This window comes from Colias croceus, chromosome 2 (genome assembly GCF_905220415.1).
Source record: "Colias croceus chromosome 2, ilColCroc2.1".
Classification (NCBI taxonomy): domain Eukaryota; kingdom Metazoa; phylum Arthropoda; class Insecta; order Lepidoptera; family Pieridae; genus Colias; species Colias croceus.
The window spans coordinates 4948671-4961456 of NC_059538.1; the positions used below are offsets into that span (position 1 = coordinate 4948671).

The 12786-nt window shown below is 31.9% G+C and overlaps 2 protein-coding genes across 2 annotated transcripts; both read left to right on the forward strand.

Annotated features, from left to right (window-relative positions):
* The first annotated feature begins 47 nt into the window (after window positions 1–47).
* LOC123699630 (odorant receptor 4-like) lies at window positions 48–6837 on the forward strand. The gene is made up of 9 exons (XM_045646626.1): window positions 48–128; window positions 490–672; window positions 783–981; window positions 2386–2483; window positions 2718–2723; window positions 2855–2949; window positions 4133–4221; window positions 5082–5148; window positions 6672–6837. Exons 1-9 carry the CDS (start codon window positions 56–58, stop codon window positions 6729–6731), a joined length of 870 nt encoding a protein of 289 aa, XP_045502582.1. The 5' UTR covers window positions 48–55; the 3' UTR covers window positions 6732–6837.
* Window positions 6838–9038: 2201 nt separating this feature from the next.
* LOC123699902 lies at window positions 9039–11685 on the forward strand. The gene is made up of 4 exons (XM_045646952.1): window positions 9039–9087; window positions 9167–9328; window positions 10575–10823; window positions 11459–11685. The coding sequence occupies exons 1-4, from the start codon at window positions 9039–9041 to the stop codon at window positions 11683–11685; spliced, it is 687 nt and encodes a 228-aa protein (XP_045502908.1).
* The last annotated feature ends 1101 nt before the right edge of the window (window positions 11686–12786 follow it).

Below are 12786 nucleotides of genomic sequence, written 5' to 3' on the forward strand. Positions count from 1 at the left end.
GTACAAAAAGGAAGCTTTCGAATACCTTTTGATTGAACTGGCCGATATCTGGCCGATGTCCGCACTCGATAATGAGGCTACTGAAATAAAACGTAAAAAAATTTCGCGGCTACGAAGTGGCCAGTTTTGTAAGTTCTACGTTTAAAATTGCATATCAATTCAACCCTTTTTTAACGTGAGATCCAGAATCCTGAACGCTATTCAAAAAGGTATTGGAAAACAACGTCGCGTCGTTTTGGTGGGTACCGCAGTGCCATTGGGTTTTCGATGTTTTGCGAATCGGACAGCGCAGAAAAAAATCAACAATGTTTTGTTTCTCTTAGATAGCAGGTGCAATATTTACAAGAAAACGGTAAACAGGGAATTTAACACTCATAGGGTAAGGGTGGTAGTGAAGATAGCGCTAAATAAATTTTAATCGACAGTCTAAAAAAAATTTTAAGCTTCCTTATAATTATTGTGAAGTTTAATATTTATCATGTATTGCAGTGTATGCCTTTTGGAACATACTGGGATTATGGCTGTACAACCTGACACCAATTGCTGTCTATCTTTACCGCAAAATTAAAGGAATGCCAGCTTATTTGGATTATATATGGCATTTGTCTTATCCCTTTGATAAAACTAAACCCGTATATCACGAGATTGTCTTTGTCTTTGAGTTGTATGGAGGTAAATTGTGATGTTCAATTAGTTTATAATACATCTTCATATCTATGAATTAATCTTATGAAATGGAAGAGGAAAATGCGGGTACAAGTTTAATTGTAATTTAATTTCAGGAGTTGTTTCCGTCTGGTCAATGCTTGGGTCGGATATATTATTTATGACTATGTCCAGTCATATTAGTATGCTTCTACAATTACTACAATTGAAGATACGTCGGTTGTCGTTCCAGAACAATAGTGTGACGAAGAAGAGTAATGCAGAACATTACCAAGATATTGTTGCTGTTGTTAAAATACATCAAAAGCTTATAAAGTAGGAATTAAACTAAGTAAAAATATGTTACTATAATAATGTGCACTTTAAACTATCTTTTCCTCTCACTAAGATGATAGAAATCAATATTTCTTTTGATATATGTGCGAAAAGCATTCCAATTCTTGTCAGTAATTTTACATAACCTTGTTAATATATAATTATATTATCTACATTCATCTATCTATACATATAATAAATCTGTAGAAGGGTCAATTCTGTACATTGAAAATATTGAAAAAATAAATACCAGGGGGTGTTACTGGATCGATACCAAACCCAAATATGTGATTAAAAAAATTTTGTCTGTCTGTCTGTATGTGAAGGCATCACGTGAAAACTAACGGTTCGATTTCGATGAAACTTGGTATAATTATACCTTATTATCCTGGGCGTAAAATAGGATACTTTTTATCCTGGAAAAATACGTAGAAAAAAATTAATCTTAATTTTTCAGTTTTATCCATAGACGTTGTTCTGTAGAACCGCGAACACACGTTGCGTATTATTATAGGCCTAGCCGTATTTGGGTCCAATAGATATTTATAAGATGTCATTGTCAGAGTTACTCAAAATGGAGAAATAAACCATCCACGCGAAGACCGACATCCGCGCGGACGGAGTCGCGGGGGGAAGCTAGTTTAATAATATAGGGGCATTTCATTTAACAACAACATTGTTCTAGATACGTAAACATTAGTTTTCGGTTCAATGCTCCGACAATTATTTTCCATCGTTCTATGAATCCATTCGGGTTTAATTAGATTCCAAAGTAAATAACTTGAAAACAAATTAACATCAAATAGCGTTTAAGTCCAAATTTTTTTTTTATAATAACTACAATTATTAAAAATATTAATTGTAAATGTCAAGAGCTTCTACAATACTAATAGTAAGTGAGGGTTTATTTGGAAAATCAGTTTTCTTCCCAGTGTCATCCTAAGGGGATTAGAATCGGAATGGAATATTATGATATTTCAGAGCGAAAGCTTGTGCCTCCATTACAATACTGTTTATTTTTACCTTTATTTATAAAAATCCGGCAGAGTCAATAGAGTGCTTCACACTGAAAAGCGCCTTTTGCATTATAATCACATTTCACGAATAGAATTATATTTAATTTATTAAGGTCTGAAATCTCTTTACTTACATAAAAAGAGATTAATAACGGCAATATACTTGTTAATTATTGCAGAAGGGTAATTAATATGCTACTTGACATATTATATTTAAGAATTTTAAATGTATCCAGATACTGTTTGATACGCACGAAATTGAGACAAATAAACCTTAGCAATATTTTCGCAAGTAGGTCTGGCAGAGACTTGAGAGTGGTTATAAAATGCTCTTAATAATTTTAGAACGTCTTACAAAAATAAACTATGTATTCTTATTTTGTTTTAGGTACGGAAATGATTTAGAAGAAGCGTTCTCGTTGGTTAATTTAATTAACGTTCTTTTGAGCTCCGTCAATATTTGCTGCGTTGTTTTTAATATCGTACGTACAAACATTTTTATTCATGAAGCATTTGCTCAATAATTTAATTAGAGCCTTGCCTGTTTTTCCGTGTGAGTGTTTTGAAGCTCAGAGAATATTTATATTTCATAAGGGTGCTATGATTTTATGGGCTTTATGATCTAAGTGGTTGTTTTCTTTCTCATTATATTTCGAGCTGTTTTTCTGTCAATGGGCAAGAATTTTGTTTTCTCTATTAAAAGCAGTTCAAATAGAGAAGTTCTAGGTAAGTACGTTACGTCATAATGTTGGAATATTCTCAATGCTCGTGTCCTAGTGCTCATTAAATCTATATTAATTACATAAATATTTCATAGTATGTGCTTAATTTATGTTGTTTTATATTGCAGTTACTAGATCCATGGATGGCAATGAGTAACAAGTTCTTTTTGGGCGCTGCACTGACACAAGTTGGTATACTCTGTTTGTATGCAGATGATATTTGTACCTCTGTAAGTCGTGATTGTTTTCTGCCGACTCTATTCGATGTAGTATCTAATAGTTCTTAGCTAGATAATAATAAAAATACTGTTTAATATTCTTGTACTTATTCTAGTACCTATTAATTATACCAATAAGGATTTTTTACATTAGGTAATTTACAAAAATAAGTTATCGAATAAACAACGGTTACCTTACATTGATAAGTACACAACATAGATTTGAAAAAGCATTTTCAGGCACAGGAGAATTAAATCCACAAGCAAGGTTACAGATAATTAATGTAAATAATAAATACCTACACACCAAGTTCGTCTCGTAGTGTCACAGAGCAACTTTAAGAGTAATGAATAAATAAATGGCAAATAGATGCCTACACATGTAAATTCTAAATTGAACTACTTATAAATAAGGGTTTGTTAATATTGAGTAATGAAAATTTGTTGCTCATTATATTTTTTCTTTTTACTTATTGTACACCGCATATACTATAAACCATCATTAGATATGGGTTTACGAAATAAACAGTTTATTATTACACTTCCAAAGCGTAAGTTAGTATATAAGTTACATACACTCGAGTCATTGTTGTAAGTGTGTTGTAAGTCTAAGTCTCATCAGCTGTCACATCCTAAACTTTAACAAAGTGCTACTGACCATGTAAGCTGAACAAGTTGGCAACTTAAGTTAAATATGCCAAGTCATATCAAGCTTTGCTACTTTGACGACTATTATCTAGACGTAAATGAATGCTAATGTAAATTCAAGTTGCTTTTAGTTATTACATTACAGTTGGTCTTTATAAAGCTTTTTGCTTTTATTAACAACCGTTCATTCGTATTTAAGTATTATCATACAATGTCATCAAAAAATAATAACTTTTTTAGTTTCTAGCTAATTAATTTGTTACAAAATTGTTAAAAAAACAAAGTTCTATGCGTGCAAATTTCTCAAAACTTTTTTTGTAATTATGAGTTTCTTCAAATTGTAATCACAATGTAATTAATAATTATGCAGTTTACTTAAAATTATAAATTGGTTTATTCTACAGAGTCCCAACGTAAATATACGCCTACGTTATATAATTATTTATTCTACTAAATATAGCTGGTGGAGGCGTAATAAGAGTGTAAGATATATATCATAAGATAAATGGTCTGGCGCTATTGTTACCGTTTATTCTTGTATTTTCAGAGCGCAGGTGTAGCCGATGCTGTGTATGAGAGTGAATGGTACAAAAGTGACATTCGGTGCCGCCAAGCTTTACTTATATTAATACAAAGGTATTAAAGTTTTGTATTGTTGGTAGTAATCGGAAACAGCAATAATTATGGTAAGGGTATGAGTTGAATGCGGATGTGGGTTGACATCCATTTTGGCAATCCCTTCTGGTTTATTGACATTCAATTAAATTAAATACCTAGTAGATCAAGAGCCCACGACGGCCAGACTTTCCTTTCTTTAGGAAAATTGAAAGTTTCTCTGTATATGTCTCCGATACAGATAAGAACGACTAGCGATTATCAAGTCTGGGTTGTGGTTACTTTGGCAGGAAACAGGTAGTAAAGGTTTATAAAATTGTACCTAACTTTCAATATACTTTAAAAGCTAAATTTTATATATGTTACTTTGGGACGTATAAAAAGATATTACCTAAAGAGCCGGACAGTTTTCATGGTTCTTACTTCGCTAGTCGTTCTTATCTGTATCGGAGACATATACAGAGAAACTTTCAACTTTCCTAAAGAAAGGAAAGTCTGGCCGTCGTGGGCTCTTAGATTTTAGATAATTATATTTCACGCACAGAACATGAAAATAACTACATGCATTAGATATTTATTAACATAGTTTATGTGAGACCTTAACAAATTAATAACATGCCATAAGCACAGTATAAGTAAGGAAGATAACGTTGTAATAAGGAAGTAAGGCGGTATGCTTACAACCATCCGTTAAGATTCTTCATTAAAATGAGCTATTATTGGCGCTTGTAATCCTTAAAACGTGATTTGCTCACTTAATAACATGAATAATATTAAATTCCAAGTTACGTAACAATTTTACAGTTTCAATGCCTTATTGTAAAATATTTTATAAATAATATTATGCGGACTAAAATGATGCATTGAATTTTATTTCACAGGTCTCAAAAGCCGTTATATTTCACCGCAATGAAATTCAGTTCGATTACTATGAAGACGTACAGTTCTGTAAGTTTCTTTTCATCTTAATAAAAAAACGAGCGCGTCATTTTCCTTTAAGCGGGCCTATTTCACCCGCAATACCGAGAAATGAATGCAGATAGTGCGGTATACATTTAGTATAGCCATTTCTAAAGTATTTTGTCCGTAAACATGCGCTAACGAACAATAAGCGTATTGTGCCCGCTCACGGCAGAGAGACTATTTGATGAAGTTTTTAATGCAAGGAGGAGTGCATTGCGAAATTGTTAACAAAACAGCGTACTTTTCTGTCGTTGTATTTGCTGCAGCACGCCCACGAATATAATGCCTTTGCAATACAATACATTTTCTTAATTACCAGCCCTAATAGCGCTAAATGTATAGCCTTATATTATTACGTATGTTATTATATATCTATATTATTACGTATATTTTTCATTTTCCAATATAATATATGTATATATTATTATTTATTTTAATCTCAGTAACCCTTTTATATTTAAATATTATGTATGTACAAGTAAGTTTATAATTATCTACTTATTATGGATTGTCAACTTTAACTACCTATATAACATTTAATCACCTATTGTTTCTTTTTTTTTTTACTTTTTAAATTATGTATTAGCTCCTAATTTAACCACCCAGAAGACCGTTCTGGTGCTCCAAGCGTAGCAAGTCGAGGGGACTACTGAAAACCGGCGCCTCTTCTCTAATACGGAGAGGCAAATGCTGAGTAGTCCACCTAATCACGAATACGATATTAAGATATTTGAATGTATTTAATGTATTTTAAGATTTAATTTTTTTCCATGTAAAGTGTTTAGTTATAAGTCAAAAATTTGTAAAAGTATTTGTGATTAAACGTATTTTCTTTCTTTCTTCTTTCTAATTAGATGTTAGAAATTGAATACAATCTATTATTACTTCACAGTTCGCAATATGACATTAATGAAATGGTTTATATTTTATAACATTATTTAGACCAATTATTTATATACTAGCTTCCGCCCGCGACTCCGTCCGCGCGAATGTCGGTCTTTGCGTGGATGGTTTATTTCTCCATTTTGAGTAACTCGGACAATGACATCTTATAAATATCTATTGGACCCAAATACGGCTAGGTCTATAATAATACGCAACGTGTGTTCGCGGTACCTACTACAGAACAACGTCTATGGATAACTGAAAAATTGAGATTAATTTTTTTTCTACGTATTTTTCCAGGATAAAAAGTATTCTATTTTACGCCCAGGATAATAATGTATAATTATACCAAGTTTCATCGAAATCGAACCGGTAGTTTTCACGTGATGTCTTCACATACAGACAGACAGACAGACAGACAGACAGACAGACAGACAGACAAAAATTTTTTTAATCACATATTTGGGTTTGGTATCGATCCAGTAACACCCCCTGCTAGTTATTTTTTCAATATTTTCAATGTACAGAATTGACCCTTCTACAGATTTATTATATGTATAGATAGATATAGATTATCAAAACCATCTGGTTTTGTTAGAACTATATTATTTATTTTGTTGCAGATTCTCACTACTTCATATTCTTATTTCGCGTTGCTGTACACTGTTTATCGAAGTAATTGAAACGTGCACGGCGTGTCCTTTTATTTGGACATCCGTTTTATTGTAAAAGTAATGATTGTACACAAAATTGGAAACTTTTGTCACATATTATATCGTTTTACCAGCAGCGAATTGTATTATTGCATACACAACTGATTTAACCCCAACCTGCGCTTAGTTTTGAACTCTTCCCTGAATAATGAACAGGGGAACATTTATCAAGCAAACATTTGCCGTACATTGTTTAATTATGTATGCAATGTACCTACAAAAAAGGTCATTGTTGGCTTAAACAATATTACGCGTTGAACGCGACCCATGCGCTATCTAAAACATTAGAGGTACACGTTTTTGTTACATAAGGCAATTAACGTGATTAATGTAAAGTACGCATGTATTTGAGCTTTTGTAGGTAAGTGATTTACTGGAATTGAAATGTTTTGTGAATTGTTGAAAACAATCCTTCTACTGTTATAATCGCAAAGCATAGTGTGGATGTTAAATTTACTTTTATACAAAGCGCCTGATCTGATCAAGATGAAATTTAACACAAATTTGTCACCTTACGTATTATAGGGTAATTTCATTCACTAATTTGTAGAGCCACGGGTCAAAGCTCTGATATATATTAAAAATCAACCCCGTGTTGTAAAAGGCAATTTTTTGCGCCGAGTGCGAGCTTTAATTACCTGCAATTTTGCCGTAATTTTTAATAAATACTTTTAGTAAAATGGGAAGCTTTTTGATTCTGCTATTTATCGTTCCTTCTATATAAAAATGGTCAGTTTTAACAAAGACAAGTTTTGCGCCATGTGCGCCTTAAGATCTACAATATCATTTGCGGACGTGTTATGTTGTAATTTATTATGGTCCTAAATGCTGTCTAAAGTTTGACTGTAAATCTTTACTCACACACTGTAACGGGAAACGGGCTGGATTATAACAGAAAGGAAAATAATGATGTGAAATCTTATCATTAAAAAAATAATTGTTAGCATGATTTGTTCGTACATTAACGAAATTCCCTACTAATATAAATATATTCGCACAAAAATATGCTTTGTGTAGAATATCTACAGGTAAATTGTATTAACATTTAACCCCAGCTATTTTCGCTACAGCTAGACTCTAGAGGAAAGTGCGGGAAAATGCGATAAGCAAACAATATGCAATTATTGTTATTTCTAGCGATAACAAACCAGAAATGGCTTTTGCTTTTTAAATTTTTGTTTCTTCGGATGAGGAGACTAAATTTGGTTGTGATAATATACCTATTTGAAGTATTATGTTCAGTCTGATTAAAAGTTTGTTTAATAAACATGATCAAAACATTCTAAAAATAAAAGTAATTTCCATTAAACTACTAAATCCAGGAGTAATAATATATAACAGGATCGAACAAATCAATAGCCCCCCCCCCCTCCCCCCCTATTAAATAAGTTGACACATTCCGTTCCTGTTTTTAGGTATCGTTTTCAATTTAAACTGATAAATGGCAAACAGGATTAATATTCAAAATTAACCACAAACATTTGTACCAATATAATATACGCTTCAGCAATAATGTCATCGAAATGAAACACAATTACGGTCTATGATGCTCATTCTGCAGTGTGGTTAACCAAACACACAGATGGGAAATTAGATTAATTAGTTTTCAGTAATACCTGTCGGCTGTCACAGGACGCACGCATCCAATCTCGCAAGCAAACAAGCCTTTGGGATATAGCCAGGCTATTTCCTGGCCACTAATGTCGCAGCCTGTTTGCTGAACTAACACCTGAGCTAACCTTAATTGAGCTAACGTAGTATTCAATATGTGAAATAAATTCTTGTAAAAAATTGTTCACATTGATTTGTTATAAAGTTGGTTTTAAAGTCTTTTGAACGTTTTCTATTAGCTTGCTAGGCAATAAGAAAAAAATATTGAGTGCACAAATCGTTTTCAGTCTATTTAGAACATAAATGTTAGAGATTATTTATTCGAGTTATCTTGAAGGGTAAAATTAAGAATATTTAGCTGATTATGAAGTGAATTCACCAGCTTTATGTACCTTTGTAAATTTTCAAAAAATATTATGCGATTTCAAAGCTTTCAGCTTCAAAAGATAGACTTAAACTCACGGCTTTATGCATCAAGGTAGGGTCAAACCACAACACGTTTTCTAAAGAGGAAGAAAAACACGAAAATAAAAACGAACAAAGTTTAATTAAAATTTTTACCATAAAGTACGAACATTAAAACGTTATTCGGGCTTCGTATCGTACCTTGAAACAGGTTTCATAAAAATTGTTTCATTATTCTTTAAAAATAAATTACGTCGAGAAATGAAAAGGAATATTTCTATTACAACGATTTACACTTTTGTTTTAAAATGTAAGCATTTACAATTTTCGTTTAATGTATTGCGTTAACTGGTAAATTAATGGTATTAATGAATAATAATGTGTTTTAGTTTATTATACAATAGCTAAAGAGGATTGTGAAGAATTATTGTGCTCGAATTTGTATGACCCTGTATGCGGCGAAGCGGTGGCGCTTGATGGTGCGGTTGTAATTAAGAGATTCCATAATGTGTGCTACCTGAACAAAATTAAATGTAGATTCAAATATGCAGGTAAATTACTTTTTAAACAAATATTTTCATAAAATTTTTAAACTGAAGGCATTCTTCATTTTGCTTAAACTCTAGTTTTATGCTCTGTATGATTTTGTTACTTATTTCTTTCTGTCCAAGATATTTCTGCTCTATTTTTGTATTTAAAAATATATGTTCTAAATCTTAAAAGCATTGCCTTATACAAAAACAAACCAGCAACGTGCATTATATTTTATAAAAGCATTTGCTGAAGCTTTTTATACCTACTGTCGCGTCCGTCTTGATATTTTTATTACAAAAACACTCTACAAAGTTGTGGCCTAATTAACGCAGATCTAAAGTACCACAACTTACTTTTTTACAACTGCACTGAACAGTTGAACACTACGTTGGTTATCGCATTTTTGCTTAATATTACTTTCTTTCTTTCTTTTTTTACTTTCTTAATGGCACTAAGCAATCTCTCTTCTGCATGTATTTGTGGAATAAAGCTGTGTTGTTTGCATAATATATTGAACCGACAATATATAAATATATTTTTAATAAGCATGTTTGATGTCGAATCTTATTAAGTCATAAATATTTTTAAGAAGAATAACGCTAAACCGTATTAATGGTATTTTCGTTTTGTCTGTTAATTGGGGGACTCTCAAAGTCGTGTCCGAAATTTTTTCCTTCATATCCATTTTCTTTGATCCGTCTGAGGTTAGCTTCTATCACATCTACTTAGACTCTTATATAGGTCGTATGGCATCAAGTATCAATAACTTTGTATCCCATTTCAAGAGCATAGCAAAAAAACGAATAATTTAATATTGCTACGCAGTTACGCTCTCTTTTTATCTATGTTTGTATGTACTTTTTATGACACAATATGAATCGTAAACATTTTAATGAATTTAAGCTTGGGATTGGTCTACATCGTGAATGTCACATTGGGTACCTTTGTTAAAATAAAATAAAAATGATACTTAATGAGAAGAGATTATTTGGTGCAAAATTGAATTTCGTATGAATTAATCTTTAAAACCTTTCGATAACGAAACAAAATGGAGGCTTAAAAGGTAATCAATGAAAATGACAATTTGAAGCTTAAAAAAATTCACGCTGTTACGGTTTTATCATACATTATTTTTTCCAACTTTATTATAAGGCACCTTTGTTCTAATATAAGTATCATAGGCGTGTATTGTTCATCCCAAAATCAAGATATGAAGTATATTAATACAACAAAGTAACATGTTTAACGTACCTACAATTTCAGACGTAGAACAGATTCCCAATTATCTCTGTGGCATACGCGAGGACCGGGACTTGCTAATCAATCGTCGTGTCAACGACTTCAGCATAGTCGGAGCGCATCAAGCCTGCAACCACACATGTCCAACATACTGCCTGGACACGTACGAACCAGCCTGCGCACAGATCTGGTCAGCCGACATGCAGACGTACACTTACCGGCCTATGATCAATCATTGTCACATTGATTTGTTTTCGTGTGTTGTGGGAGTTAGTGAGTAATTACTAAATTATGATTTACTAGCCGCTACGCCCGCGTGGTCAGAGGAAATTCCCATGGGGATGAAAAGTTTCACTGCGTGAAGGAGCCGTATATCTAGCCTCATTACTATTTCTAATCAGTAGTCCAGTTGCGACGTGTAAGGAAAAAAAACAAACAAACACAATTTCGTATTTATAATATTTGTAAGCATATGGAAAATGGCAGTGCCCTAATAAGGAACTGTTTTCAAAATTTCCTTTACACAAAACTACGTTCAGAACCTTACTTTACGTCACAATTATTTTGCAAAATGAAAACTAAACGCGCAGTGTTAAAAGTTTTTATAGATATTTTTAACGTAACAATTATCGGTGCTCTTTCTGTAAACGCGGAACTCACGTACCTACTCACGTGTATAATTGCATGGATGATTTTGCATGTCTGTTGTTAAAATTTATTAAAATAAATATTAAAATTTGAATGAAAATGAACAGGAGAGCAGAACAAAGAGTAAACTGTATTTTTTATTTTATTGTTACAATCTTTTTACAACGCATTGTTAAATATTGAAATCCCGAAATTTACATGATTGTTATGTTCCTATTTTCTGGTTTGAAATACGTACCTAAATTTTGTTGTTATTTCAGACGTAACAATACAGCCGTTAATTGGCAAATGCTACAAAAATCCAACGGCCCTGATGTTCATGTTCCACATTGCGTCGTTGAAAACCCTGAAGTTATTGGATGAGCCGCCCGCAGTTGCTCATAACAAGCTCGCCCCACCGGCTACACCTAAACGAAGATCAGGAGCCAATATTATAGAAGAAACCGAGTATAGGGAGTTCATTAACCTTGTAACGAAGCGCAAATAAATTTTCTTTCATCATATATAATTAAATAAATATTTTAACTTTCAGTACAATGTTGTGTTTTTTGTCTTGGGTTTTACCTTATTTTTACAGTAGGTATATCATTATATATACACTTGTTATATTATTACGTATAGAAGGTCGTTAAATACTTTACATTGTCAGTCGTATTAAAAACGACAGGTATTAAATTTTGTTCTTTCTAAAAATTCTCTCTCGTCTAAAAATATCTCAAATAAACTGCCGACATCACTGGATTTTTAAATGAAATCTATCAAAATAATTGAATCGCTTTAATTTGATGAGAAATTGCAGCATTAGAACTATCTAGAATTCTGAAACCGCCATAACAGTCCAGTGCCTTTCATAATCTTAATCGGCAATCTGGAGACTTAATTAAATTTTCCCTCCGCATTTAGAGAATATTATAAAAAATGAGTTCTTTTTATAACCTCGCTAAGCTCTCTGGGAAGATTAAACCCTAATGTAATCTGCTGGTGAGGTGAAATTTATAGTTTTTTTTCTATTTTATGATTTCATATAAAGCTAATTAAACGTTAAAATATACTATTATATTCTTCATAACGTATATTTTAACTACGTACAACCTTTTTCCTTTTAGAATAATTTAAAAGGATAAAGCGCACATATACTACTTAATATCTAGGTAAAGTGTCATTTAGAAAGGCAAATAAAAATGAGGAAAAAAAATTTACATTTAAACTTTAATTTACTAACATAAAATAATGAAATATTTCCTCTATATAAAATAAGTGAAAATTCTTATTTGCGTATATTATAATATAATAATACGTAATTAAATTATATTCGCAATGAAACTTTGCATATTTAATAGTGTTTTGAGATTGAAGAAAGTTAGCCGGAGGTAGAGTTTGAAGAGATAGCCCGCATTATGAGAGGAAAGCTGAAACTCAAGTAAAAACTTAAAAGATACTCGACACTTCTTAAATCTATTTTAGTTCGCACTTCTAACAGAAACTTGAATATTCTATAAACTAAAAACGTTGACAAAAAGTTAGAATTCTTGAAAGAATGCTAAATTTTAAAATAAAATTTATTGCGCATAAAAATATTCTACTATAC

What these genes read in the sequence shown, in the direction of transcription:
- LOC123699630 (XM_045646626.1), top strand. Translation starts at nt 56, where the DNA reads ATGTCCGCACTCGATAATGAGGCTACTGAAATAAAACGTAAAAAAATT. An exon ending in GCTACGAAGTGGCCAGTTTT is followed by an intron (nt 129 to 489) that starts GTAAGTTCTACG and finishes CATGTATTGCAG; the next exon opens with TGTATGCCTTTTGGAACATA. An exon ending in CAGATGATATTTGTACCTCT is followed by an intron (nt 2,950 to 4,132) that starts GTAAGTCGTGAT and finishes TTGTATTTTCAG; the next exon opens with AGCGCAGGTGTAGCCGATGC.
- LOC123699902 (XM_045646952.1), top strand. Translation starts at nt 9,039, where the DNA reads ATGAAAAGGAATATTTCTATTACAACGATTTACACTTTTGTTTTAAAA. An exon ending in TTACACTTTTGTTTTAAAAT is followed by an intron (nt 9,088 to 9,166) that starts GTAAGCATTTAC and finishes AATGTGTTTTAG; the next exon opens with TTTATTATACAATAGCTAAA. An exon ending in TTCGTGTGTTGTGGGAGTTA is followed by an intron (nt 10,824 to 11,458) that starts GTGAGTAATTAC and finishes TTGTTATTTCAG; the next exon opens with ACGTAACAATACAGCCGTTA.